The following is a 28,000-nucleotide window of genomic DNA, read 5'->3' as shown; positions in this document are numbered from 1 at the left end:
TGCTTTCGCTTTATTGATGACCAGTTTGCCCACCGCTCCCGGAAGACCATCGAGGTTGACGTTTCCAGTGGGCCTCATATGCGTTTAGCCTTTGGGACGGGGGTTTTCGGCAAACGCCCGGCTTCTAAAACGGGCAGCAGATGTTGCCGATGTCGTCCGGATTGAAACACCAGCCGGACGGGAAGCAGATGACGTTCCGGGTCACGAACTGGATCACGTCGGTCTCGGTCAGACCGAAGGTGCCCATAAAGTGGCCCAACAGGTTGACGGAAAAATCCTCCGGTTCCATTGCGTCCTGCAGAGAAAGAGAGAGAGCGAGAGAGTGAGTGAAGCCGAGAAGCCCGAGTGCAAGCGTAATATGGTTGATGGTGCGACAGTCCTTGGCTTGGCAGGACCTACCCGGTGCAGGAACCCGGTAGGAAGATGTGGAATGGGGTTTGGCATAAGCGCTGCCCTCCGATGAAATGATGATGGACCTTATGACGTATGACGGATGGAATGGGGTCGCCAGTTCTTGGTTTGCATTTTTCCCGGACCCCGTCGTCCGCGTACTCCGCCCGTGACTCAGAATGGACAGCAGATGTAACCGATGTCGGCGGTGTCGATGCATCCGGAGCTGTAGCAAACGAGCGAATATCGAAGGAAGGTTGCAGTGGCGGCCGCAGTGTCGTGGGACAGTACCGTGCGGTTCGCCACCGGATGCAGCAATGGCACAGGTTGATCGGGTCCTGCCGGAACTCGTGCCTTAAGAGTCGGCACGGTAGCTGCAGCTTTGGTCTGCGGATGAGATATTTTAATGAAACCCTGCTCCTGCTGCTGCTTCTTCACTTCAGAGTGCCTGCCGGACCGGGTTGATTGCTTTTCTTCGATCGAACTCCCGGCCCCTAAATTATTCCGTCCCTGTGCCGGTATGTTAAATGAAAAATCTTTATTAATCAACATTCCATCATGTCGCCGGTCCGACAACGATTCGTTGGCAAACCAAACACGCCAACCATCGTCTGACGCCATGGCTAACGTCATGAAGTTGGCCAGGAAAAGTCCGTAAGAACACGTGTCGTTTTCGAATGCAATAAACGATTCGATCGATTGGCTGGGTCCGTTTGGTAGGAATTTTCGTCGTTTACCCTTCGACGGGGCAGTGGAAATCTGGTGCGTTAGGTGGCCTGTGCAACCTGTTGATTTAAAGTGCGGCAGGTTAAGTGCGGATTTTACCGAACGGGTATGCAATATGGCTTAGGGTGAGTCTTCTACATCTTCAAGCAGCCCCACTCATGTCTCTGCTCGGGAACCTTTGTTCTCTGGCCGTAAATGGAGCACAGATATGAATTACTTTGAGCATATTTTGCTCCTACGGGCGAGAGAAAATTGGCATCAAAACCACACCAATTCGACTAAATGTCTGCCGGAGCCCGATGGAGCTCCGGCGAAATTGGCTGGCCAAGACACAAGTTGGTGTTGCCAGACCACGATAGAACTTCTGGTCACACAACCTACACATGGATCCCGGCCTTCCCGCCGGAGGCACGATTAAGTGGAAGGATAAAATTTCCGTACGCTTCTCAAGACCTACCCAGAGTCTCGGGCTCCACGAAAAGGGCACCCATTAAAAGACCCGACTCTTGGTCTCCGGGGCCCCGGTGATAGTTGCAGGCCAAGTCGGCAACCACCTTTCGCTGCCTTCAGGATCTTATGGATTGAGGCGAAATTAATTTATATTTAAATTTTCATCTCACAACCACCACCGGTGTGGTGCGGCCAGATCGCTGCATCGGGCGCTTTGTGCTAAGGCTCGGCAGCATGGTGACTTACGGTGTTCCGAAGGCTCGAACGGGTTTGGGTGCGCAGCTTCTTTTACGTCACCATTTTTGAGGTTCCGTTGCCGGGGACCGTCTGGTCGCCATTTTCTTCCTGGCGGCCATCGACTTGTGCGCCCCCCACTGGGGGGGTTCCGGCGTCGTTCCGGTTTTATGACCCACTTCTTCGGGGGTTTCGAGGCTGCTTTATCAGAACGGCAAACCCATCCCCGTTTCGGGGCCGCGCACCGAACCTTAATGAACTGTGCAAATTGATTTGCGTCGAAGCGGGTGCCACTCGATCGAAGCACAAACTTCGTTTCTCTCCACCAGAGCCACAGCCAGAGCCGGGAGAGCCGGGAGCCGTCAAACGTCAGTTCAGGACGAATTCGGGACGGCGGACGAAGATAAGGAAATTTATCGAAAACTTTCATCCCGCCACGCTCACTGTTGGCTGCTGGTGCGGTCAAATGGCAGGATTAATGGGAGGCCACTTGGGTTGCCTTGGAGGAGCTATTGGTTTTATCAGTTAGCAAACTTTGGTCGTCCCGCAACACCCGGCCCGAGAACCCGAGCAGGAGTGTCTGCGACTGTCACCGTCGTGCTTTGGTTTTACTTGAGTTAACCTATTTCTTCTTCGGGCACTTTAGGTTCTGCTGCTTCAGACATCAGTTTGATTGCAATCTTTGCATAAAAGCATATTTTTGACTAAAGCCACTAAAGAACTCTGTTGGACTTAAGCAGGGCTTTACAAATGAAATTAATCGCTTCCGGAGAACTTATCGTTCCTACCTAGAATGACAAGTCTGTTTGTTGATCGTGAGTCAACTGTTGAGAGATGTGTCCTTTGAGTAGGGATGCATAAACAACGTGTAAGCCATTTATTAAATTGGACATAAATCATAGATTAACAGAATAATCATCAAATGAACGAAGGCCATTTGGAACTCTTGTGGATGTGGATGTGTTTGTATGCCTATTCGTAGTAAGAATAACATGTTTTCAACCCCATTAAATTTGAAAAATTCCTCTTTGATTCAACAAAAACAGTTGATACTCTATATTGATGTTTGTTTGTTTCTGCTTTCAGAAAGTTCAGAAATTGCAAAGGCACGATTTGAGACCTTCCAGAGAGTGGTCGCTTCACTAAGACCAACCCCAACAACAGACACGAGTTGCTAATAAATGTTACAGAAGCTTAAGCAACAAAACCGTAAAATTATAGAGGAAAATGATTATTTTACGTCACGCTTGTCGCTACCAGATTTAATATTCATACTCACTGTTAAGCTGAGCGGCATAGTGAAGCTGGCTTGATTTTTCATTCCTATCCTCCACGATGAGAAGACCTCCGAAGTCGACCGATCCGTTGACTTCGGGCGATTTGATTTGCATAAAGGTTTACTTTGAAAGTTTGCGAAAGTGTAACGTGCGAAAAGGGGTTGGTACGACTGTCATTAATTAAAACTGACACCGGCCCGACCGGGGTGGTAGTTCCGTGTAAGATTTCCACCGGGTCCGGGAAGCCATTTTCTTGGTCCGGTGTAATTGGCACCACCCAGGAACCTCCGCCCCGTCGACCGGGATATCGACAAGCTCGTTAGCACATTAGTGTCTCTTTGTGGGACCGTAATTGAGTGGCAAAATGCATTTTCCTGTGCAAACTTCCTAATTGATGATGAACGATGACGGGCCCGGGTTTACGGGTGCTTCGTTCCGGGCGACACGAAAGCCGACACCACCATCTGGTCGTCCGTCTGTCGCAGACGACGGACAGTGTTCTCTGGTGCCACGTGAAAAAGTCACGGCCCCAAACCACTTCCAACCCGGGTGCGTCGTAATCCTGTGGCTGTAACTGATCGACATCGAATCTTGACCTTTCGCACCACCCGCTCCGAACCCGGAAACCGGAGCTAAATGTGCAGCCGACAGCCCGACAGTAGCCTCCGAGGATCCGGGTTCCGGGTTCGTAGGAAAATATTATCCAAAGAATTGGCTACGGGATGATATTACGGTGCGGGGATGATGTGCTGGTCACCGTCACCAGAATGGAACCCGTTCGAGAAACGATTAGATGGGATCGAAGCCGAAGCTTGGCCAATTTGAAGCGAACGTCACCGGGCAGGCCACTCACCTGATAGGTGCTGCTGAACTCAAAGTCCTTTCCTGTGCCGGGCGTGTAGTACGGTAGGCGCTCTCCCAGGGCCTTGTCCAGATGGAACTTGATGAAATTTTCTCGATCTGTGGAAAATAGGGGAATGGTGTGTTGGGTTAGCAATCGGATCGAATCCTTATAATGATTGATGGGCCCCTTTTCATCCCCATCGGACGGCCAGAGCCGGCCCACACGGTGCCACTAATTAATCTTAGTCCGAGAGTAATTTTCTCGATGTTGATGTTATTTCATTTTTTTTCTGATAAGTTTCAAAGAACTTTTGCGTCACGCGTTTGCAGAGATTGGGTTCAGCCAGCAGCGCTAATGATTTGGCGTGATGAATCAGTGTTCCTTTGGTGACGGACGGACTCTCTACTCCGCTTTCCGATTGATGGAAGGGAGCAATTTGACGCTGGTGCAGTGTTTGAAGTACAAGTAATGAAAGAAAAGCATTGAAAGGGGAACCAATCGCAATTAATGACGCGAATGAAACCATGCTTGACTTCAGCTCGTGCCCAATGGCCCAACGAGGTCTTGAATTAGATCTATAACTAACATCGATAATTAATTCGTCTACCTTGAAGTTAAGTAAACCAAGTAAGTAATTTTTTTGAGATAATAAAATCAAGGCCTGAGTCCCTTCCAAAGCCGTCGTTTAGGTACTGCGACTTTCGAATATCTTTCGCCATCCACAACGAATCGATGAGTCACAGAAGCACGTGAAACTGCAGTGGGCGATAATGGGCGAAGCGGTGGATTAGCAATTCAAGATTAAGCGGCCAGCACTTCCCTGGCGAGGGGGCCCAACCCACCGTCTAGTCGGTGGGAAAAATGGGGCGCCCCATCATAAACTAATTATGATAATAATTTGCAGAGCGTGCGTTGAACAACAAATCATGGACGGTGGCATTTCCACGACCTGTATTGATGGCACCCAGACCGACGGATTGTAAATACCACGAAACAAGCACTCCAGACACAAAGGCGAAAGCGGCCGGAGCTACTTTATTGGCCCCTTTTAGGAACCCCGTGAAGCACTTACGGCTGCGGTTTTGATTGGTTGATTTCTAATTAGACTGTAGCTGCATCCTTGCAGGATGCAATCGCTGCCGAAGGCGGGAGCATAAGAAAACTAACCCCTGTCCCGGCTGATGATGAGCTCACATATACGGCCGGGGCCCTATTGAAACATTTCAAGAGCGCTGCACTGAGCGCTGGTACTTAAAACTAATTAAAACGATTCCAACTTTTTGGTGCTGCCGGTCTTACTGCTTCGAATGAGCAGTATCTTGCCGTGGCTTCCTTACCTTCCGGTGCAACGGCGTCGAAGTAGGTCTGGGCGGGCGACGACAATAATTGGTCTCGGGAACCGGTGGATGCTGCACCCGTGGCAGAAACTTTTCCCAACAAACCGACGGCGAGCAGAAGAATTGTTCCGAACTGACTCGGCTCCGTGTGCGCACGTGCCTTCTTCCACATCCTGTTTATGCTGTCTCGTGTATCAAAACACGCTCTCTAGTGCGAGGGCCAACACTCGAAACACTTTTTGTCGCTCGGTTCGTCGATTAACGGATGCCGATAATCGTTAGCCTTTTTTCGCCGAAAGATAATGAAGGCTAGCGAACCGTTTCTTTCGTGTGGCAAAGCCGAGAACCGAGAAAAACCGAGCCTTTTCACTTCCACGATGATCGGTTCGTGTTAATTGCACACGGGTTCCACTTGGAGTCGGCTCGGGAAATGGCCACCGATAATTGGCTCCTTCGCGAACGGGTGGGGTGAGCAACAACAACAACACCACTAATTGGCTTTTAGTACACGGCAACCCGAAAGCCCTCCGAGAAGGCTCCAACGTTGAAGAAAGAAGCGCAACTACTTATGTTCGGCCACGAAGCAACAGGAGCACACACAGGTTGTTGACGGTACGCCGCAAAGCGTGCAATTGAGGCTCATCGACATGCCAACCTGTTAATACACCAGGCCACGAACCACACACCCAGACAGACAGACGCAAACCCCGATAACCGGCGGCCCCACACGGGAGGTAGCATTGATATGAGATTTTATGAGCCCTCTACGACGATATCGTATTGATTCGCACCCACCCTTTGTTTATTGGAGGTGCCATAAAGTCATTAATTACCATCGGCGATGGCGGCCATCCGGGGGGGAGTCCTGGCAATGGTGTGGTGCCAATTAATGGTAGCATACCCTTCCGTAACAAAAGAAAGTTCGGTCAAACAATACTCGGTACGTGGTGTTAAACCGGAAGCGGCTCCGTATCGCTCTGTCTTGTCTCAGCCTTGGCGCGGAGGTAATCGGATCGGAGATCCGCCTTTGGGTTCAACCGGGCATAGGGTCGCCGTCGCTGGTGATTGGTGTCTGATTTATGGTCACCTTCTCACCGATTCAACCTTCGGCCGATAAAGTATGTGTGTGTCGCGTTTTAATTGGTATTTCATCAGCCAGGTTTTGCGGCCCAAGGGACGAGCCCTCCCCGTGGGCTGCTACTTAAAGTTAATGGCGGGTAAAAACCGTTACGGCGCGCTCGAAATTAAAGATGGGCTTTAAAGCGATTTGGAGCAGTTAGTTTCAATTAGGTGAGAATTGCCAATTGCAATCATGCATAAATTAGAGCTGTAATTGTTTCCTAATGCACTGCTTTCTAAGCTGTTGCATCACTGTTCATCCACAGAATGCTTCCTAATGGATGGCTAATTAGTGCCCCAACGCTAGTATACTTGATATAAGCTGCAATTACTACCACAAGTAATTGACAATAATTGTTTCATTAATATTATTGTAACAATCAGTGAAACGACGAACATCAGAAACAAACGAATAATTCAAATGCACAAATAGTCGACATTGTCGACATAGCCATCTTGCGACCAATGAGATTGCATACTATAACCCAAGTGGCGAACAAGTCGATTGTACAATGAACAGCATATTGCATGCAAGAGGTTCGAAAATCAACGACCATTTCTTTCCCTTTGCAGACATTGAAAAGCGTTCTGAAATTTCGACCCTCAACTCTTTTTGGCCTTTCCAATTTTGTGGGGCCAGCAGAAATTAATTTGATCGTTGTTCCAGAACCGTTATTGGGACGGTCTGTGGACTGCTCACGTTTGCCTAGCACTGAAGCCTAAAATAGAACGATTCATCCCAACTCTTTAATTTGCCAGATGGCTTCGGCTATCAGTGGATTGAGTTTGAAGAGCGTGATCGAAGTGATTATTGAAGAGATGGTTCTGCTCCAGCCAGCACGAGTTCTTTCTCGGTTAATAAATATGGAAAATTCTTTTTCGTCTCTCAACTCTCTAACACTCTTTTTTGAATGACTGCCACGTGGATGAGAAGTGCACTTACCGCCGTATCAGTGAAGGGAAACAATGGCAGGCGCCCGTCTGCCAGATTTACTATCGGGCCCAATCGTTCAGCCGAGCCGCCAATTTGCCATTGACCAGTAGCAGTAGCTGACCTTCCGGCGCTAGGCGACCTGATTTTTATGCAAATCATCGGCCCGGTCCGGTAATTGCAGTGCAAAACGTCACCGTGGGAGGCACACACGATCGACCGTTGAAAACGAGCGTTTCTTTCCACAACCCAAAACCGGAGACCGCCTTGGTTAGGTTAAAACCGTCCGTTCCGTTTATTTCCTGTTCTCACCGCGGGGCGCGGCCGCGTTCGTTTAAAATACTCTGCTCTAGAACGATAAAATTATAAATATATACAAATTCGGTAAAGGTAAGGCAGTTCAAACCAAACCGTAATGTGACTCTGCCCCTACTGAGCCTCTGACGTGGGGGGAAGGTTGGTTTAAAAGACGGAAAGGATGTTGATCGTTTGTTTCGCTGACGTAATCACACCATAACTGCTAATTGTTACACACTGTAAAGTTGTCGCTTTGCCGAGCGCTCCTGGATCGTCTGGCCTATTCTATCACATCCTCGGACCAGCTCAGCAATATGTACAGATTGATTGGGCGGGGCGGTGCGGGGTTAGCTTAGCTCGTCCTGTTCCTAGCACTTCATTAATAAGGCACCTGGTCGCTGGTTGTACTACTTCTCTGTCGCCCGCGTCCTTCCAATTTGCTAGCCAATGTTCTCAGGACTCTCGATCTTAGACTAATTCGATCCCGTTCTCTCGTATGAAATCTGCCCTTTGGTCACGATCCCGCTTCGGTTCGGACTGTCACTCGCACATGAGATCAATTTCCGATGATGTCGAAGGGCGTCACCAAAACGGGGAGGGTTTTCCTGCTTTCCTACCAAGCTGAGCCGCATCCGCCGATGCTGGAGTTCTGGATCATCTCTGGGCTCGATCTGATGGCTAGTGGCGTTCCACCACAACCCGGGCTGCCAGTGCGGCCAACAAGAGGGTAATACTGAGACTGATGCTGGTCGCTCCGCCACCGCTGTAGTCGTCCGGTGCTGGCCGCTCGTCGGTTCCGGCTGCGGAGGTTCCGGAGATGGAGACAAAATGGAAACACACGCGCACACACACAAAAACACACACAGGAGAAAGGCGAAAGAGAAGGAAAAAACAATGGTTAGCGCTGGGTGTTGGCTTTCCGGCGCGTACTTGTGTTCTTGGGGCGCGACTACTGGCTTGGCTTGGGCCGGCTGGGTACAGCCTTCGGCGCAGGGCCGTCTCAGCGCACACACTACGCTAGGGACAGTGCGTCGGCGAGAGTGTGCGTGTGCTTGTGGTTGGAACTGGGTGGAAAACAACGAAACAATCTAAGCGCGGCAAAGCATCGTGGTCCGAAAAAAACCCGGGGGCCGGAGGACAATTCGTTCCGCCGATTGTTCCGCCCGCGGCTGCAATCCGGGTGGTGTCTGGCCCCGGGGACGCTAATGGCTAATATGGCTCCGCAGTAGTAGTAGTAGTAGTAGTGGTCGTGGTGGTGGTCGTGGTGGTGGTTCTGGTAGTAGTCACGGCAAGGCCACTTTCCCCTGGGCACTTCCGGCCGGCCCGATTAGCACACTCTGACAGCTAGCTAGGGTAGTTGTTCTAAACGGTAGTTGGCGGAGCACGTTCGCTTCTTAATTATAGTCCAGCCGGCTACCAAGGTCACACAGGCAGCCGCCCCCTTGATCCCCCCGACTGACCTCCCGGTCGGGGTGGGTGGCTGTGGGATGCTTCATGCTACTGGCGGGCGGATAGGAAATCAAGAACTCGGCATTACCCTATCGGGTGAGGGAATTTTTTTGTTTGGCGCAACATAAAAGGCCGCAATTAAAATAATAGCGGAAAAACGAGACACCGAGAGCGATCGGTCGGATTCGGATTCGGGGATAGAAGAAAAGAAGAGAATAAAATGAAAAGAAAAAGAAAACACGAAATCAATTGGCAGAAGTAACGAAAGAGGTGTGCGCCAAAGGTGCTGACTGTGGCTGCTACTTCTGTGACATACACAAAACCCGTGCGGAAACAGACGTGCAAAATCCCAGTACTCCGTGTCTATGCTGCTACCCCCGCTACTAATGGCCACCAAGCCAACGTGCATGCTGATGGTGCCTTCGCGGACCGGTCAGCCTAATGGTGCGTGCCTTGCCTTCTGTCCCGGACGGAAGCAATTAGCTGATGGTTCTACGGGGGCTCTGCCGTCGTCTGCCGTCGGTGGCTGGATTTCGTGCCGTGCCGATTAGGATCAACGGGTTTGGGGGGTAAGACCCGAGTTAGTACACTAGCCCCGCTTACGACATGCAGCTGTGGGGCGGGTTAGTGGCTTATGCAACCCCAGACCCCTGTTATTCACCTTGTCCCCAGCATAACGCAACGGTCTACGGTTAGTCCCAATTTCACCAATTACTACTACTACTGGTGGAGCCAAATCTTGGTTTGAGGTTAGGTCCGGGGCCCACTACCCGCTATGCTACGCAAAGTGCAACGTGTCTCTCGCCCTCTCTCTCTCTCTCTCTCTCTGGCTAGGTGCGCGTGCAGTGTCCCGTAACCGTCTACCGATTCTGCGGCCACGGCAAGCGAGCAGATCGATTCGCGACATCAAAAACCGAAGCGTGCTGGTGCTGCTACGGCTGCAGGCTGTGGCTGGTGCTGGGCACTACTCTCTACGTGCGTATCGCTACGTGCTACAGCTATCACCGCGATCTGGCACGGGCTCCGATAATGTTTCGGTTTCGATGTTGTACCAATCACGGCGCACGGGTTTGGTGAAACCGACCTGTTTGCTGTAACACTTTGCGGCGGAGTATCGAATCGAGAGAGCGCACGAGGTGGGGACGGATGAAAATGCCAGGACGACGCGTGTTAGAGCTTCCGGCTGATGACAGGCTCCACGGTGAGATTGAGACAGGAGTGTTAGACACCAGACAACACGAACGAAACCCAGCACAGCACAGGACACGGGACCGAGACAGCACTAGTAAGGATGGTGGTTGGTGGGCCTATCAGCTAATGCAATCTCCCGCGCAGGCGACATTCGGGTGCAGCATTCGGGGTAGTAGTATGGTAGACATGTAACGGGCAGTGACGGGAACAACAAACCTTGCACGGCTATGCAGTTTCACTCACAGGAAAGTTAGAGACACAGTAAGATAGAGCGAGCGAGAGCGATAGAGCAGAGTGGCAGAGATACGGAAGCCAAGTCGTCCTCGTCATCGTCGTCGGCCCATTACAGCCGGTTGCGATTGTACGGTTGAAGCATATCGGTGGCTATAAGATAGACGACAATAGACAGTGGTAGGTGAGCGAGAGTTGCGTCCAGTTCGGTGAGGCTGTGAGTTCGCGCACTGGGAAACTGTCTGGAAACTGTCACTGACCAACGGAGACCGACTCTCACAGACACACACACAAGCTTCGGTGCGAAGGCTGCCGAGGAATGACCATGGCGAGCTTCCCACCTCGGTGCCCTGCTTAACATTCCGTTCACACCACGCGGACGGACCAATTACAAATGCCGAAGAAGAACACAGAGACACACGGCACACGGCCACTACCTCGGCGGGGGATCTTGGAGTACGCGACGCGCGGGCGATCGAGGCCCAGGAAGTCGAGAACGCGAAACAGGCAGGTCGGTTTCACTTACCGGCATCCGCGTTCAGATCGGCCCAATCGCCCGGATGCTCGTTGGAGTGCTCCAACCGTACGTTACCTAGTGTGTTGAAGGTCGAGGGAGTGTTCTTGCAGCCGAACCACCAGTGGGCCGTCGGTCGCGGGAACGCCGGATCGGACTGATCGACCTGCGAACGATCGGAAGAGCCTCATTGAGCCATCGCCGACGGGCATCATCCTGCAGGAGTTACATACCGTGAACGTTCTATCGTTAAACCGATAGTACTTGTCGTCCTTGAAGAAATAGGTGTACCCGTTCGTGTACTGCAGGGCGGCGTCCAGGTTGTTCGGGACGCCCTCCCAGTTGGAGATCGGTTTCGGGTAGGTCGACTTGACCGGTGGCCGCTTCAGTGGGTCGAATCGCCAGAATTTGCTGCCCTTGTAGAAATAGATCTTGCCGTTACCACCCCACACCATCGCCGCGTCCAGGTGATCCGGGACACCGGTGAACCCTTCGCTGATCTCCTTCGGATACTCGCCGTCGATCTGGCGCCCCTGATACCGCCAGTACTTGGTCCCCTGGAAGAAGTAGGTCTTGCCGTTCTTGTACGTGAACGCCGCGTCGATGTTTCCTGTAAGCGGGGGATTTGGGATTAGGATTCCAGAACCTTCGGGCCGCTTCAACCACACAAACCTGGCAGTCCGGGCCACCCGTCGCTGATCTTCTTGGGGTAGCCGTCGGCAATGGCGTTCTCGGTCAGCTTGTAGTACTGGTTGCCCTTGAAGGCGTACGTGCTCCCGTCGGCAGTGTTGAAGATGGCGTCAATGTTCGCCGAGCTACACAGCTCCGAGTCCACCTCCTTCGGCGTGTCCTTCGGTTTCGGTGTGCGCGTCGGTGTCACGGAGCCACCACCACCACCACCGTTGCGTGTCTTCGGCCCGTACAGCGTTTGAATTCCCTGTGGAGAAGATTCATGAGTTCCGTGGAAAACACTCACCGATGGGACCACTCACCTGGATGTCGTCGGAGTCGAGCCGGAACACGGGATCGTATCCACGGTAGAACGGAGCCATCAGTGCCGACCGAACGTCCGAATGGCTCAAGCCTAGCGAGTGACCAAACTCGTGGGCTGCCACCTGGAACAGGTTCGTACCGCGCGGTTTGTCGATCGTCCACTGTTCCGCATCGTCAAAATGGGCATCACCACCGTACACCGGGAAGTAGGCATGAGCCAGAGTTCCACCCGGCCCATCGAACGGATCCCCATCACCGTGCTCGTTCTCCTCGAACCGGATATCGATGTGGACGGCACCCGACTTCTTCGGCGTAAACTTCAGATCCGTGTGCTCGGTCCACACACTGAACGCCTTCGCGATCTCCTTGTCGACGGCGGCTCGCTCCAGCCGCTTCGGGTACTTCGATATCCGATACGAGAGATCCTTCACCTTCCAGCGGCTGCCCTGCAGCGCGTACCGCTTCGAGCGCGTGTCCGACCCGAACCCGACCTTATCCTTGACGCCGCACCGTGGCAACGACATCAGCTGCATCGTCTCACCGTCCAGCTCCCCGGTGACGTTGAGCCCGGCGAAGCTCTGGAACTCCATGATGGCCTTCTCCCAGGTCTCGTGGTCCAGCAGGTTCCCGCTCGTCGGGTTGCGGTACCTCGGGCTCAGGTATCCGAACTGTGACAGGTAGAGCTAGTGCGGGGACGAAAGCAGACATTCTGTTAGCAAAAAAAAAGGAAGCCAAGCGCAAAGTAACCCGAAGCTACCGACAGGGGACGCCTGCGACCAGCTCAAGAACACGACCATCCAGGGAATCCTCATCTCGGCGACTGATAAGCCGAGAACTCAGCACACCGCTCACGTTGCAATCCGTCCGACCGAGTCCGCATTATTCTGCCCACGGCGCCAGATTAGCGATTCACGGCAACGGCAACGTTTAAGAAGTTCGCGTGCCAACGCCAAAGCCTCACGAGCCTCGTGCCCACAATCAGATTGTTTGTCAATAAATATTTATACGACGCATACAACATTCTGACTGGGCCCCCCCCAAAAATGCAAATCCTCACGGTGCAAGGGCGAAAGGTTCCGATGGGTTGGTAATTTGTCACCCGTCAGCAGTGTCAGATGCCGGGGCCAGGTAAGTTGTGCTAATGGGACATCTCAGGCGCCGAAGCGTGACTCCCCCCGGGCCCCGGGAGTTGTAATTGGAGATGCGCTAATTGCCCTTTCGGTCCCGCAATGGGCCGCAATTGACACTACGTTCTACGTCCGTTTCTATTTGTCCGGCACTCTTCGGGTTTACTCGGGAAGCTCGTGGCCCCAAAAATACTCGGCCGGAGTCTGAGTAGAGATAGCTTCGAAGATTTATAACCCAAAACGGACGTCAGACCGAAACACCCTACAACGGTCGGTAACAGCTCGCCGTTGGCACGGGAATTTCGGTCTGCAATGTAACATGTTGTTGTTTAATTGCTGGAAACTACGCGCAAGGAAACGAACGGGCTCGTTCGACCTTTTGAACCCGGCGACAACCTTCGGGTGGCCAGAACCAGGAGTTCTGTTCGGCAAGTTGTTTCCCGTTTTCCAATGCTCAGAACATCACGGAAAGGGTGACCTTTCCCAGTTCATTGACTGCAGGGCTCAAAGGGCACAAACCACAGCCCATGATGCGCTGCTAAGGCCGGTGCAGATAAGAGCGTCCCGGAGGCGAACGGATTACGAGGAGGCCACGGGGCTAAAAATATCACCCGGTGAAGGTGTTGCACATCAGGCCGGCCGGCTGGCCGACTGGTTGCATAAATCAACGGGAGCAGCGCAATTGAATCAAGCGTTAATTGTAAGGCCCCGACGCCGGCAGCATGCCTTTGGGGGGGATGGAGCGGCGGTCCAAACCGTGATGTAAGGCACGATGTTATCCGGCCGATTAGAAACCATCCGCGGTGGTGGCACGTGCCCGGGCAAGGCCACTCGCTCTCCCGAACAGGACCGTAGCCTAGCAATTTGAAAGCGCCGGGCGAGGAAGTCATAAATCGCCGCCGCCGGAGGATCCCTCCGGTCAGTCGGTCGCCCTGCAGGCCAAAGTCACGATCACGGGCGCCACTGTGAGGGACGATCCAGGCCAGGTTCAATATTGGTGTCCCCGTTTCCCGAGACGTTACGCCAATTTTGCACTTCCAGTGCCGGTGGCTATCGAGTGGCATTCCATTCTCGATTGAAGGACCACACGCCAAACAGGGGCATCTCAATGGGAAGAAAGATGCTGCATCTTCCTTTATGTCACGAATCGGTTCCCGTTTTGGGACGCCACGGGTTGGATACGGTCCGATAGCGTCTCCGTGACATTGCAAACAGTGCGCTTCGAGCGATCGTCCCGGCCATGGGTGATGAGATATTTTAAGCAAATTATGGCCACCTGGGAGTCTCAATTAGACTCCTGTCAACCAACCTGGCGAATTTAATTCGTTCGTTCGTTCTGATGTATTATAGAGAATTTGAGCTGCCATAGCGTTACATTCGTTCTTTTCAACTTTCTTAATTAATTCTATCTTAACTCAATTTTAATTCTAATTTTAATTCTATTATTTAGTCGAATGCCAGTTGTCTTTAGGAATTCCTGAGCGTTTTTTACATTTAGTATCGACGCGAGTGATTGTTTTAATTTTTTATTATTTGAAGGTTTAAAAGCAAATGAAATTTATGAACGACTATTGAAAATATATAAGGACTTTTCGCATTCAATAAGGGTGTTTGCAGGGGCATTTCGTATAGAAAAATCGTCGAATCACTGTAAGAGGTACAGAGTACAAGGCCTAGCCATCTCATTGAGCAGTATAACCCATTTTTTGATTGAAGTATTGAGTTTCAGAAAGCTGTTTGTAAAACGGCCACATTCGCTAAAAATGGAACAATGCACCATGCACCACAAGAGCATTTTGAAAATCCCTGAATTAAACATCGAATTGTTGAAGTATCCATCGTATTCACTAGATTTGGGCCCTAAATACTTCCATCCATTTTCAGACCCAATGAATGTTATTATTTTATTTTTTCAAACGATTCGAGCTGTGTTGTGAATAACGGACAAGTCACAGCTCAATTTGTCATTCTTTATTAGTTTAAAATCTCTCTTAGTTGTCATTCTTAGCTGTAAATGTTGTACTTCTCATTATCAATTTTTGGGCGGAATCCTCCAAAACGCCTATTTTTAAAATAGATATTATACGGTTTGGAAGATCCAGATACCGTCAGATTGGGAGATTGTTCCATTTTCATCGGCTTCCGGTGGCCACTTTGAGGAACAAGTTCCGTGCCAATTGGAAAGAGAAAAGTAAAAACCGGAAAATGAGCCAAATGCAGTGGCTGTCAGTGAATCATTGAAAAACTCGTTGACGGATGTTGTGCTTAAAGATTGAAATGATTTCCTTTTATTAATCACTTCAATTACTCGGTACAGTATTGGCACGAGCCAGACCAGCGACTCGGTTGGGTTCTGATCTGCAACAATGATACTCCCCAGACGGGGCGCGTGTAACTCCCATTCTAGGCCGGGCGTGTGTGTCTTCAAAACAATCGGCAGATTCCTAAGCCCTTTCTGCCCGCGTGCACCCCCCCGGATGACAAAGGGCGCTAGAACAAAAGAAGAAGTAACCGGAGAAGCAACAAAGTAATGCCATCCCCGGTTGACTGTTCCGTCACAGTGCACCCCCTTCTTGACACGCTTTTCAATAATTGTCTCAAAAAGCGCGCCTGGCCCCCCGGGGAACACATGCAAACCCCACCGGCCCAAGGTCATCCGAAAAGATGATCCCCGTCCGGCCGATGTGGCGAATAATTGTCGCCGGTTGCAGCGTGACGGCTTCATTTGTAATCAATAAACACATCAACGCGGAAGGTTAATCGCATCTCAGGCGTGTCCGATCGCCGCACTTCCTACTCGCGGCCCGGCTCCAGTCCGGAACCAGCCGACCCATCCGGACCCGTCTCCACCACCACCACCGCAGCAGCAGCAGCAGCAGCAGCAGCAGCAGCAGCAGCAGCAGCACCCAAACATAACAATCGCGCGGCGCGAGTTTGGCGGCGGCGCTGCGTTGCATGAATTGTAAATCAAAGCTCATCGGTTGCCCCCGCGATCCGTAGGCCTCTGTGTGCGTGTTCGAGCGGGTTGGCAATGAAAAATCATAAACCCACCCGGGGTACATAATGAACCACGCGGCGGCGGCGGCCAATGCCAACGCCGCGTGCCCGATGCGAACCGGAATGGGTCGAGCCGAGTTTTGCGACACTTTTGGGACCGCGTCCGACACCACCGAGGTCACCTGTAAGGGGGTGGGGAGGGTGGCCTGGGAACCACCACCCACCGCTGGGTTTATTGGAACGAGAGAGAGAGAGGAAAAAAAATGTGGGGACCTAAAACAAAGACCCGGCACCGGCTCGGAGCCCCGACACTCGAGCGGGGTGGCGGTCAATCTGGGTGACGCCAAAGTTCGTTCAACTCGCGGCCGTCTTCCCTATCGATCGATCGCGACCGCGGGGTGACTATGTTGGTGGCGAGCGAACCGAGTCAGTCAATCGAAACAAAGCCACAGCCAGGGCGTAATGCAGCATGCAGTTGGATCGTCACATGCCACTCATTAGGTTAATGGTGTACGGCGTGCGAGCATGTGTTTGTGAGGCTGGCCATGGGCGAACGTGTGTGCCGTGGGGAGGGCTGTGAATGAAATGCACGGCTGTGTTTGATAAGATAATTAAGGGGGTCGCCCAGCACAGAGATGCTATAAAATGCCATAAAATGGAGCTAAACGTTCAATGTAAGCCTCTAGGAAGGTGGATAATACAGAAGGAAGCATAGAACGCGAAAGGAAATCCCCAAATGTTACGTAACCAAGATTGAACCCCTAAAATAAAGGGAGCTCATTGTTCGAACGGCTCACTAAACGCTACTAAATAGCGTCAATTGTTAATCCTCAACAGCGCGACGCGTTCAAAACAACCGTCAAATGACGCATCAGCAAGGCAAGTCAATCGCCGCCCGTCGCAGCGTCTTAATCTCCGAGCCGGGCGGCCGTTTCCCCCCCGTTTCCACGGGGCTTGGCCCCCGGAGGATGATAATCACAAATGATTGCTCGCACGACCCGCGAACAGCTCGGCGGCCGCTCAGCGATTGATTATTATTTACAACCCCCGACCAACCCAGCCACGGGCGGTTTTAGTATGCGTGTAGTGGTCACGGGCCACCTTACTCGGTGTATCGGTGTGCTGAGGGACCGTAAAGAGTCGCAAAAACTGCGGTCGCGGAAGCCCTGGGAAGGGACTTCACGATCGAGAGGTTATCGGTGATGGACCAGCAGCGGCCAGTGCTGCGTGGTGCTGTATGGTAAATTGAGCACACCCGTGGTTACTGCTACAAGCCACGAAAGTAGGCCACAGTCACCGACGAACCGCGGTGAACATAATCGACCGAGTGACATACCAGACCGACCACAATAGTGATTCCATTGTCCGCTCAGGCAGGTGCTAGGGGTGTGGGCCACAACATTGAAACATGTTTCGGGCCCGATGGACCTTGGGCGATTTCGGGTGCCGTTATCAAGTGCTCCAACACCGTTTCAAAATGGCATCTTATCGTGCTAACTGCGCGCCTTCGGCCAACATACCGATGACGAAACCGGTGAAGCCTTCCCGTGCGGTGGGTATAACCTTCAGCAGCGCTGCATGCCGGGCATCCCTTATCGGGCGATCGGTAATCGGATAGTGTCAGCCCGGGGGTGACGATAGTGGGTAAAGCAATTAAATGGCAGAATGGCAAACACTCGAGCATGACATTTGTGCCCTAACCGACTCCACGCCCTGTTAGGACATGGTGTCCGGGTTCCTGTCGGTGAGTAACGGCAGCCACAGGAAATGGTTCGCTTGGTGCTAAAATCTGTCACGCGCATTAAACGCGCATCGGTTGCAACTCCGTCGAGCGCAGAATGCGGAAATGGACCCGCTGCCGGGATGCCGGTAATCAGTTGCATAACAGAGCCCCCACCGTGATGTGACCTTTTTCGCCTGCCTCCCGGGAAGATCGGTCTGGCCGCCGGTGTCGATCTGTGTTTGGCACCTGTTAATGGGCCAGCGTTACCGATCGTTCTCGATCACGTTTCCTGGGCCCGCGGTCGGGCGTAGTACATCACCCACCGCAGCGCAGGGAGGGCTAGGGGCGCTGTTGGGGTGGCTCGGCGATTCATTAAGCGTTAATTGAATGGACAAGTTAAAGATCAACTCCATTTAAACGGCGCATTGTGAACTTTACGGGTCCGGACAACAGTGTCGCCGTCGTTGCGCCTGCATCGGTGATGCGCCTCGCTTTCGACACCGTTCGACGCGCCTGTCGGGCAGGGTGTGCAGCATCAATGGAGCACACTACCGACCCGGCCCCCGGGGGTTTCAGGTGTCGACTGAGGAAGACATGTGGCGTTCCACGAACTGCTGACTGAGTCAGAGGAGGAGGAGATACGAACTAACGAGGGGCACGACGGCGAGATGACACATGCGCACAACCACAGGGCGTGTGGGATGATCGACGGAACTAGTGGCCGGGGTTCTACTCTGCAGCTTTCTTTCGTAGGGAGGGATTCGCAGAGAAGTCTCCAGGGTCAACAACAACAGGTTTCATCTGTTCAAACAAATATTAATTCGGCGTCGGTTTTTTAGTGTTCAAATTCGACAGAAAAGGATAAACGCTTTCGCATCAATGCGTTAAGTGGCGATAACAGAATCAAAGAAATGGTGATAAAACTGTCTATGTTAAGATTTTTTATTAGTTTGGCTAAAAAGAAATCCATTATTTTTTCGTTAATTTAAAAGTTTTATGGAAGCCTTGGTTGTTATTGGCTCTAGCAATCTATTTTTTAAATTTTCTCTTGATCCCAGTTTCTCATAATTCAGGAAGTTTCGCAATGCGTGAAAATGGTGATAATCGGAAGCAACTCAAAATGAATTATTCCTTTCAATTCCCACTAAATACACACTAAAACCGTTATGGTCGTTGGTTCTGGTTTGACAAATGATTGAGCTGCTTCACCACGCTTTGATCACGATCGTTTTTCCACAATATTTTCATTTTTTAACGTTTTTTATTAATTAGTTGATGTCGAGCTTCTTGGGAAACAACGAGCTTCTTTGTGAATTTAGCTCTGCACATATGGCTTAACACTTGATGGTTAATCTTCAGCTTCTGGGCGATAAGATGCCAAATCAACTTTGATTATTTCTGTGATTTTATCGACGAAACCAAAATTGCAAGTAACTAGCTTTTTGTTAACTTCCATTGTTAAAACACTGTAACGCACAGCTAAATGGAACAACCAAAAAATAGTTAAAGCTTTTTTTAAAACGTGAAATGTCCGCTTGAAAACGAACTTAAAAACTTGAAACTGTATGATCGATACTTTACGAGATATCGATAGTCATCTATCGAGATAATAATGGTCTTTTTCTCCCCAACCTTATAAATCCATCCATTATCTACTTTCGGTTTGAGTTCTGTTCAGAAATGTTGGTCGCTTTGCGGTTCAAAACATCGTCATTTGGTGGCCATTTGCCGAATTAATCACCACTCGCCATTGATCTTCGGGACAACCGGCAATCAGTAGATCACGTATACGCCATTAACTACGACCGTTTTAAGTAAAAACTGTTCCGTGTTCCGGACTTATCATCGTTTAGCTTCATTAGCTTAGAACAAGTGCGCATCGCCGGGATGGACGATTTTTTTATGCTTCCCCTTATGGTATCTATTTATATCCCGTGCCATCTGTAGAATCATGCCTCGGTTCGGTCGAATCCAGCAATGATTGGCAGATAACTTCCCGCACGAGAAAATAACTCAAAATCACGGCGCCAGTACTGGCTTCCCAATTTGCCACGATGAGTATCGCTTCACAAAACCAAAGCAGACCAAGTGACCCATCAGCTGGATTCTTCCGCATAGATTCCGCCCGGCATCCCGCCGATTGGAGCGGATCCATCGACTTCGGTTTCACTGCGCTCACGCTGACTAATACCAACTTCCAGGAAACTCGTTTACGACCGGCGATCTCAGCAGGTTCTCCGAGCCAGACCGAGCCAACCCAGAGCGAACCACTTGAATCGGTGGGCGACGATGACTCACGGCCACGCTGCCGGGACCGGGGCAGTTCGTGGTCCGCAGTGACGTCAAATTTTGGAACTGGGGGCATGACTTTTAGAATGCTGCATCCACATTTCTGTACCTTTTTACTGGGTGCTATATTCGCCCGCTGGGATACGTTTCGCAGGAATGACCTGGGACCTCCAAAAAGAAGCATAATGGAGTCTCATGGAGAATCCATTTACGCGCACGAGGACACCGGCACGGAACGGTTGTTTTGTGGTCGTTTCGGCAGTCGATACTCTCACATACACGGGTGCGCCCCAACCAGGAGGTCCTTTTTCTCTCGGACGGGAAAGAATTGTGGAAAACAACTGACCAAGTCACGCAACCTTCGTGTTCCTTCGTGGGTAACGGAACCTTCGGCGGACCGGGGAATTACTGTCCCACGGTAATGGGTTGCCTTGGGCAAAAGTAAGGTCGGTCCTGGCCGGGAACCACAACGTACCTAAGGCACCCGGCCAGAAGGTCGATAGGAATTCTTATTCGTCCACCGGCACCGAAAAACACGGCGGCGGTGAATAATATTACAGAATCTGAAGCATAATTAACAGCACCGGCGGCCTCCCACCGCCAGGCCAAGGCAACGTCACCGCGTTGACGGGAGCGTTGACCTAGGGGACGTTGAGCGGGTCTAAACATGGAACTCCCGCCCCCTCCCCCGGGTGGTGACATTCCGCGGTGAACTTTTGTGGGGCAGAAAATCGATTCCGAGCCGGGGAAGCTTCCGGATCCGAAAGTTCAAACCCGTGCAGGTGAGTTCCCGGTCCCCTCACGGGCTTGAGTCCGAACTCGTTCCAAAGTTTTACGGGTGTTAATTCGATTCGCGGAGCAACTTTGGTCGCGCGCCCGTTGCGATTTATGGTGGCAAAGCATGGATTGCCCTATTTACACTGGGGTCTAACTCGGGAAAGGTTAGGACTCCGCCGCGAATGTCAACGGGACAGTCCCGGCGGTGTATCCTGCGCGCTCACCGGTGCAATCGCTGCAAGATTGCACCGGCGACATCGCGTCCGTCCTCGGGCCGCTGTCCATAATTCAGTTCCCTTCGCAAACGGAACCGCTATTTCTGAATGCGAATATTCAAAAATAGCCTTGAGCGTGGGGCGAAAAATAGCCCTTCGGGTTTTGGAGAACTGGTGAGTAAAAATGGCTACAACCCAGGAGAAAGTGTCACGCCCAGAGAATCGCAAGCCGTGGTGGTTCCGGGGGCCTCTCCGTCGCCGAGGTCGAGCCTCTCGAAGGGCGGCTCGCGCCGAAGACCGGACTGGAAACGAATGGCACCCGCATATTAAGGCTAAGGATGCCGCTTGGATCAAAACCGGTGTCCTTTTCAATAAAACTGAGCGGGAGCCGCGATTTACGGGCCGCATGTCGTCGTCGTCGGAGAGTCCGAGGTCCCAACGAGGTACGTACGTGACATAAATTATTAGAAAAAGAAAATGAAACGACAAATTGTTGAACAATTTATGGCTCCTAACTCGGGGCGACTCCTCAATGAAGCCGTTGCCACTCTGGGCTCTCCTTGGGCGCCACCACCCCGCTGTGTTTTATGGGCTTCTCGGGCATTAACTGGCTGGGCCTAGCGTGTATTAACTATGGCCCAACCCAGCCCAGACTGGCTGCCCGTTTGCATTCTAATTGTGCATTGTGTGCGAAGCAGACCAAGAAGCACCAAGAGCTCCTGAAGTCTCACTTGTGGTCTTTTAATAAAGGTGTTGTTTGATAAATACATATACGTGCGTGGACATTATCGATATGGTCAACATGCTAACTGATCGCCCATTTCACACCCCACTCCGGTTCCGAGAGGCAAATTGGTGTCGAGTTTGGTGACTTCTGCCAGAGCGATTGCGTGCCCCGACCGATTCGAGTGGGAGACAAACGTACCCCCAAAAAATATGGGCCACCCCACCGGGATCATTAAAAGGCCATTAGGGATGTCTCGGTACGCACAGAAACACGTGGTTCGCCACATCCATTCGAGGCTGTCATCGAGATCCGATCGCGATCTCGCGATCACTTCGCTTCCGATTGGCGACCCGCTTTTACCCGGTTGATAAGAAACCGGTTCCAGCGCTGCACTTGACCATGTGGCCACACTTGGTACTTTGTAACCGGGTTCAGGCGGAGAGGTCACCCCACCGTCGGATTGAAACAAATGCCACCGACACAGAAATGGTGAGGAATTCAAATGAACTCCCGGACGACGTCGGAGTTCGCCTTCGCACGGACTTGAATTGAGTTTAATTAATTCCATCTTGGACGTTGTCGTGCGTTTTCGGGTTGGGCCCAGCAGCAGCAGCTGCGCAAACTGTCTCATCTGCCCGTTATCCGGCTGATTATCGTCTCCCATGTTCCCGGGACACTTACCTCGGCCTGTGGTGTCGTGGAGATGGGTGAGGTGTTCGAGCGGGCGGCCAAAACCGTCACCAGTAGGGCTGCGGCCAGCCAGTAGCAGTCTCTTCGTGGGTTGCGTAGCATCGTAAACTGCTGCGGTGCGGTGCGTGATGTCAGTCCAGTAGCGGGCGGTACCGCTGGCCTCCAGGAGCTTGGGGCTCGACTTCTGGCTCGACTTCTGGCTCGACTCAATCCAAGGGAGCGGGCCTCAGACCACCATCGGTAGACTCTGAAACGATAACGATACGAGCGTTACTGACCCAATCGGAACGAAATCGAATACGATGTCGTGGTGTGTACGAATTGAATCGAATCTAACCCACTGTAGGCGTGCTGGTCAAACTCGATCTGGGCGCCCGTACCGATCACAGCGATCGTTGAGCGGAAATTGTGAAGCAAAAAAATTCAGCCCCGTTCCCGAACAACTATGTAACCGGCTCCTCCGCAAGGCAAACCTCCCGTCGGTGACAACAAAATTGAAATATCGCCGCTCACACCGAAGGGCACGCCGGGTTGGGGCCGGCCGTGGGGGGACAATTTAGAAACGAGAGCACACGCAGAGCGGTCCCACTGGTAATTGCCCCTGGCTGGGGGAGACCGGGACTGGGAAAATTGACGGGGAATTTCCGCGACGCCATCATGCAGCAAAACGAACGCACATGTTTTTTTCGGTCCACTATCGGGCGGGTTCCATCGGCTCGATTTTCCGTCGCTTAATCAGCTTAATGTTAACCTCGGGCCGGTTGACGGTCGTGCCGGCCGGCTGGCTGGCCGGTGGTCAAGGTTTCGGTAGGTCAGATCCGGAAGTGGTCGGACCCGGATCGGTGATCAGATAAGACCGGGCAGCAGCTCACGTCGCGGGATTATTAGCCCTCAGCCCTGTCGTCGTTGGTCGACCACAACCGATTCGGTGATGCACCGTAATCGGCCACGAAGGTCCGGCGTAACGCGCTGTGACGGGGCGCACTATCTTATCGTCGGCCTACGCCCTGCGACGTGCGACTTGCGAAATGAGTCGGGACACAGCCTCACCCATACGATGCTGCTGATGGAGGGCCCATATCTAATCGGGGACCGTTGGGCAATGGCAGAATGCAAACATTTTCACGCTTTTCGGTAACCTCTACAACTGCGGAGTGGTTGCTCCGGACACGAGATGCGCACGACACTATGTGGGGACACTAATGGGAACGACACTACAGCAGACATCACGCCGTGAAGATAATTTGGACAATTTTTCAAGTGTCATTGGGAATGGGCAACAGTGCAGGCTGCGTGTGGCTACTAGATTGAAGCGTTACCATGGTAACACATTCAATATCGGTCCGGACTAAAGCGCTCGAAACTCATTATCCGAAAAGAGGCCGACTTACAAAATGGACTAGTAGGCTGCTGTCATTATTTACAAATGTCGTTCTCTATCAATTCATCAAGTATTTAAGATGGAGCTAATACAAATGATAGGAACTTATGTATTCTGTTGATCGATGGTGTAACTGCAATGCTCACTCAATGTACATTTATTCCGAGGGATGATGCGGTTCGTGACATGGGTTTTGTGTTGGTTTCTAGGCTTAAAGGATCAGGGGATCAGGATCAGGCCAGTAGAACACTTAGAATGTTGGGTTTTGTTTCTCGTATGCCAAAAGAGTTCACTTGGTAGAGTTTCACCTTCTGTCTTAATCGACCCTGCTGCATCCAGTTTAAAATTTCTCCGCTGTTTAGTACTGTGTGTCAACTAAGTCATATGATCCATTGACTGCCCGTCTGTAACATAAATAAATTAACAAAATATGCTAAATCAATACAGAAAAGAAATGAACCAACGTTCGAGCAAAAACTGCTCGAATCCGTTGCCCTATTGGCATCATCAGGCTAGTGATGTGCAGAGTTTAGGAGTTTTAATCCTTGCCTTTTATATGCTCAACGAAGGGTGGTCGACGAACAGACATTTGGCAAATATTCGGGTGCGATCAGCACTCCGCCAACTCGCTCCAATAAACTAACCACGCCTGTTGCGTGGTGCGCATTTATTGTCCTCCTACTCGCGACAGTCTTAAGCCACGTAACGGGCGTGAAATGAGAAACCTTCGCACGCCTCGTGATTCAGAAACCGAAAGCGCCGCAAACAAGACTTTCGCCCGGTGCGGCGGCAACAAATGCCGAAGCACTGTGACATCGATTACCGCCGGAACCGTCGGAACGGTCGGAAGTGAGTCGGCCAGCTGGATCGCGGGAGGACCGCGATCGGACATACACTACACTTCCCGGCCGGCATTTGCATAATGTTGACTTCCAGCCCCCTCGGAAAGCACAAAGGGAGTCCCCTCATCAACAATTAGCTACTCGTATGAACCACAAAGACGCATCCCGCACCGCACCGTCATGCACTCATTATTCAGCGATCGCCTTCCTGACGGAACCTGTCATCGCGCGAAAGATGATCGCGTGAGTAGCAACAAGCGCGAGAATAAAGAAAACAGGAAACCGAAGCAAACAAAACAAACCGAACACCGCACAGAGCGGACCACCGATCGGCGCATCGCAGAAGCCACGACAAACCCGCGGTGGAATAAATTACTTGCTTGCTAATTTTGAGTAAAAATTATTTTCACGTACCGCCGGCGAGCCATGGCGGTAGACCTCCGCGCCCTTCCGCAGTACGTCCCGCTGCGTGACCGCACTTGACGTTTGCGCGCGCTGACGTTTGGAGGTCGTTCGCCGGATCGGACGGTGCGATGATCGCGCAGGATCGCGCATCCTCGACGCGCATATGCAAAATCGGTGGCCCTTCCACCCGAAGGTCGGTGCGCTGTTCTTCCTCCTCCGCCCGTTTCGGATCACCGGTTCTCGGGTCTGCAAAAGGGCATGTGGCCGCACCCGCCGTGGACGTGGTGCGAATTCGATTTCCCAAATACGAGTTCACGTCCACCGCATTTTCGGTGTGGCGTCGTCACCGCGAGAACGAGTTCCTTGACACTTCTGGTTGCGTCGGTGAAGGCGAATCATGCTTGCAGGTCATGTTCGGTTTTTCGGAGCCCTCTTGATTTGGAGCACCAACGCGCGCACTAACCGGGGAGGGCCGTGACTCGAAGGACGCGGCTCTTGAATCGGTGCGAATCGGTATTCAAATCGGTGCGCGCCCCGGGATCAAGCGATCGATCGATGGGAAACGACTGGCGTACGCATCTGCCCTCCCCCCCGGGTGATGCTATCGTCGGAAGGGGATGTTGTGCGGATCGGGCTCGGAGGGCAAATGGGATTACTCATGCGAGCGGGCGAAGGGTTGCCCCGCTTGTCGTGCATCGTGTGCGCGCTGATCGGTACTGCGATCTGGCGGAAACAAGTGGCCTGCTGCTGCTGCTGCTGCTGCTGCGCCATCTCTCACACGGCCCGGCACGTTTCGTGTGATCAATCTCCCGTGGCTAGCATATCGACATGCGAACCGGCGTGTTTGTCTGGTCGGTGCATAATGATCACCGATTGAGTGAAGTCGTGCCAGAGTTTGGCAGCTCCGAGGGAAGTGTTATTGGTGGAAATGCTTGGAATCGCTTGTTTGAGCTTCGCCAAGCGATGATTAATGGTGTTGTTTAGTGTAAGCTCATCGTTTTCATTTCATTGAGACTTTTGAACGATGGGATATCAACGGGCATTGTCAAATCGAGGCCCAAAGCTTGGTGAACATTTTGGGCATTCGAAATTCGAGCCGCAAACTAAAAATAAACAAGCGCATAAAGATCTTCATGGCTAGCTATCTTCATGTATGGTAGCCCCAGCAACTGTCGATCTTTTTGTACAGTCCCGCGAGCTACTTTGAGTTACTGTTGGGCTCCTTCTGTTTATGAAATATTTCAGGCATTTAATCAATTTGACCGTTGGAACTTAATTTTGGCCAGATTTTTTGGCTATCCAAAAAGGGGGACAGTTTTTCGACGACGGACCAGATTATGACACAGTCGGCAATAGATGGAGAAGGAAAGGCCACTGAAAAATCAAAGCAAGAACAAACGAGTTGTCATTTCACTCACTGAAGCTCACGGATTTTTCGCCCGCGTGTTTTACTTCTTGATTTATCAAACCAAATTGGAACTCCATTTCACTAGGGAAAACCTGACTAGGCAAAACAAAAACCCGTTACAGATTGACGAGGCAAAATTAGCAGTCAATACCATTATAGTAAGCATCCCTACGCCCGGGAGCGGTCCAGCAACAACCCACCCATTACTGTTTTGCTCCGAGCTCTAAACCATCTCATTTCAGTTCTCGCCTCGCCGGCCAATTTGCTGGATTCTCATCGCTGGACCCAAACCCCCGACCTAATGAGAGCATTTTACCAAAACATCGCCTGTTCTAATGCGATTAACGAATGCAGTTTGTTTTCGCGCATCTTTGGCCCGGCCCGCTGCCTGTTTGTGCATTAACACTTCATCCTCGGTTCTCTCGAGGAGAGAGTGAGAGGAAGAGGGACGAAACTGCATCTTGCAGGTTGCGTTCCCACGCGCGCACTGTGGCGTGTGCCAAGTTATCAAAACAAATCATTTTTTCTGGCCCCCTCCGCCGGAGGGCTCCGTTTTGTTGTTTTCCCATTTCACTACGGGCGATACGCTGGGAAATTCGATCGGAAAGCCCCTTTGCGATTTCGCTCGTCATTGGGCGCACATTTCGGCACAACCATCCAGCCCGGTTGGGGGTTGATTGTTTGGACCTCCGCCCCCCCCACACGAAAGGGGCCAGTGTCTGGCCCGGCCGCAGACGCTCCGGGGCACGGTGTTTGGTGACTTTTCCATAGTAACGTCCTTTTCGGTGGTGTATTTTCGGTGTTTCGGCGGTGCCGAGAAAGAGTGTGAACCTCGCGCCAAGCGCCCTGTCTCGAGTCGCTATTGACAAATCGTGATAATAATGTGTTCAGGATGATTCATGTGTTTGTGTGGCCCGCTCCGAGAAACATTCCTGTGTGATCCCCTCCCGTACGGGCCAAACAATGTGCGCCATATCTTTGCCACCGACTTAAGTCCGGCTCGCGTAATTCTCGTCGTGCGATAAGAGATGTGTCAAGTGATTGCCGTGGCCAGCACACCAGTAAACGAGGTTATCACTGTATCACAAAATGAGCTACACTTTGCGCACCGGGGTTGACCGCGTGGCGCGTGCAAAACTCACCTGAACAGCGCAAGGCGATTTCGGTTTGAATTTTCTCCCTTAGGGATTGACCGTTGGCTAACACTTTCTACCACCCGAACACACCGACTCCGAAGCGACCGACCGACTGTGGATGAGATCGAAAATCTGAAAACTCTTGCCCCACTGCTGCAGTTCTTTTCGCGATCCTCGGAGCACTACTAGCTTTGGCGCAACGAAACCACGGTAATCTGAACGCACAATCGGGCAGGCCACACTCTATCGCTACAATCGCCTTCACTCGCAACGCACTTCTCCGGCCCGGGTCACTAATCG

General features: G+C 51.8%; 2 protein-coding genes across 7 annotated transcripts; both read right to left on the bottom strand.

Moving 5' to 3' along the window:
- Window positions 1-12: 12 nt before the first annotated feature.
- Window positions 13-5,825, bottom strand: LOC131216701 (uncharacterized). The gene is made up of 3 exons (XM_058211256.1): window positions 5,259-5,825; window positions 3,931-4,037; window positions 13-295 (listed from the first exon to the last, which is right to left on the bottom strand). Exons 1-3 carry the CDS (start codon window positions 5,428-5,430, stop codon window positions 125-127), a joined length of 450 nt encoding a protein of 149 aa, XP_058067239.1. The 5' UTR covers window positions 5,431-5,825; the 3' UTR covers window positions 13-124.
- A 1,760-nt stretch (window positions 5,826-7,585) lies between these two features.
- On the bottom strand, window positions 7,586-27,900 carry LOC131205401 (matrix metalloproteinase-14). Of its 6 annotated transcripts, none has more exons than XR_009156742.1 (8): window positions 27,707-27,900; window positions 22,520-22,775; window positions 11,983-12,666; window positions 11,663-11,927; window positions 11,224-11,600; window positions 11,003-11,156; window positions 10,462-10,629; window positions 8,286-9,143 (listed from the first exon to the last, which is right to left on the bottom strand). XR_009156742.1 is itself a non-coding variant. In XM_058197480.1 (7 exons), the coding sequence occupies exons 2-7, from the start codon at window positions 22,628-22,630 to the stop codon at window positions 8,284-8,286; spliced, it is 1,713 nt and encodes a 570-aa protein (XP_058053463.1). In that variant the 5' UTR covers window positions 22,631-22,775; window positions 27,707-27,900; the 3' UTR covers window positions 7,586-8,283. The 6 variants fall into 6 exon arrangements, 3 of the variants coding, with proteins under 3 accessions (XP_058053463.1, XP_058053464.1, XP_058053465.1); XR_009156743.1 differs by having other exon boundaries at window positions 10,489-10,629; XR_009156744.1 differs by having other exon boundaries at window positions 8,345-8,405; window positions 10,489-10,629.
- Between the last annotated feature and the right edge of the window lie 100 nt (window positions 27,901-28,000).

Source organism: Anopheles bellator, chromosome 1 (genome assembly GCF_943735745.2).
Source record: "Anopheles bellator chromosome 1, idAnoBellAS_SP24_06.2, whole genome shotgun sequence".
Taxonomy (NCBI): domain Eukaryota; kingdom Metazoa; phylum Arthropoda; class Insecta; order Diptera; family Culicidae; genus Anopheles; species Anopheles bellator.
This window is presented reverse-complemented; position numbering and strand designations above follow the sequence as displayed.

Bases quoted from the DNA above. Each gene is read 5' to 3' on its own strand.
- LOC131205401 (XM_058197480.1), bottom strand. From the start codon at position 22,630: ATGCTACGCAACCCACGAAGAGACTGCTACTGGCTGGCCGCAGCCCTA. The intron at 12,667-22,519 runs GTAAGTGTCCCG...TCCCCGCACTAG, and splicing joins CCACGACACCACAGGCCGAG to CTCTACCTGTCACAGTTCGG. The intron at 11,157-11,223 runs GTATGTAACTCC...GATCGTTCGCAG, and splicing joins TTAACGATAGAACGTTCACG to GTCGATCAGTCCGATCCGGC.
- LOC131216701 (XM_058211256.1), bottom strand. From the start codon at position 5,430: ATGTGGAAGAAGGCACGTGCGCACACGGAGCCGAGTCAGTTCGGAACA. The intron at 4,038-5,258 runs GTAAGGAAGCCA...TATTTTCCACAG, and splicing joins CGACGCCGTTGCACCGGAAG to ATCGAGAAAATTTCATCAAG. The intron at 296-3,930 runs GTGAGTGGCCTG...CTTTCTCTGCAG, and splicing joins AGTTCAGCAGCACCTATCAG to GACGCAATGGAACCGGAGGA.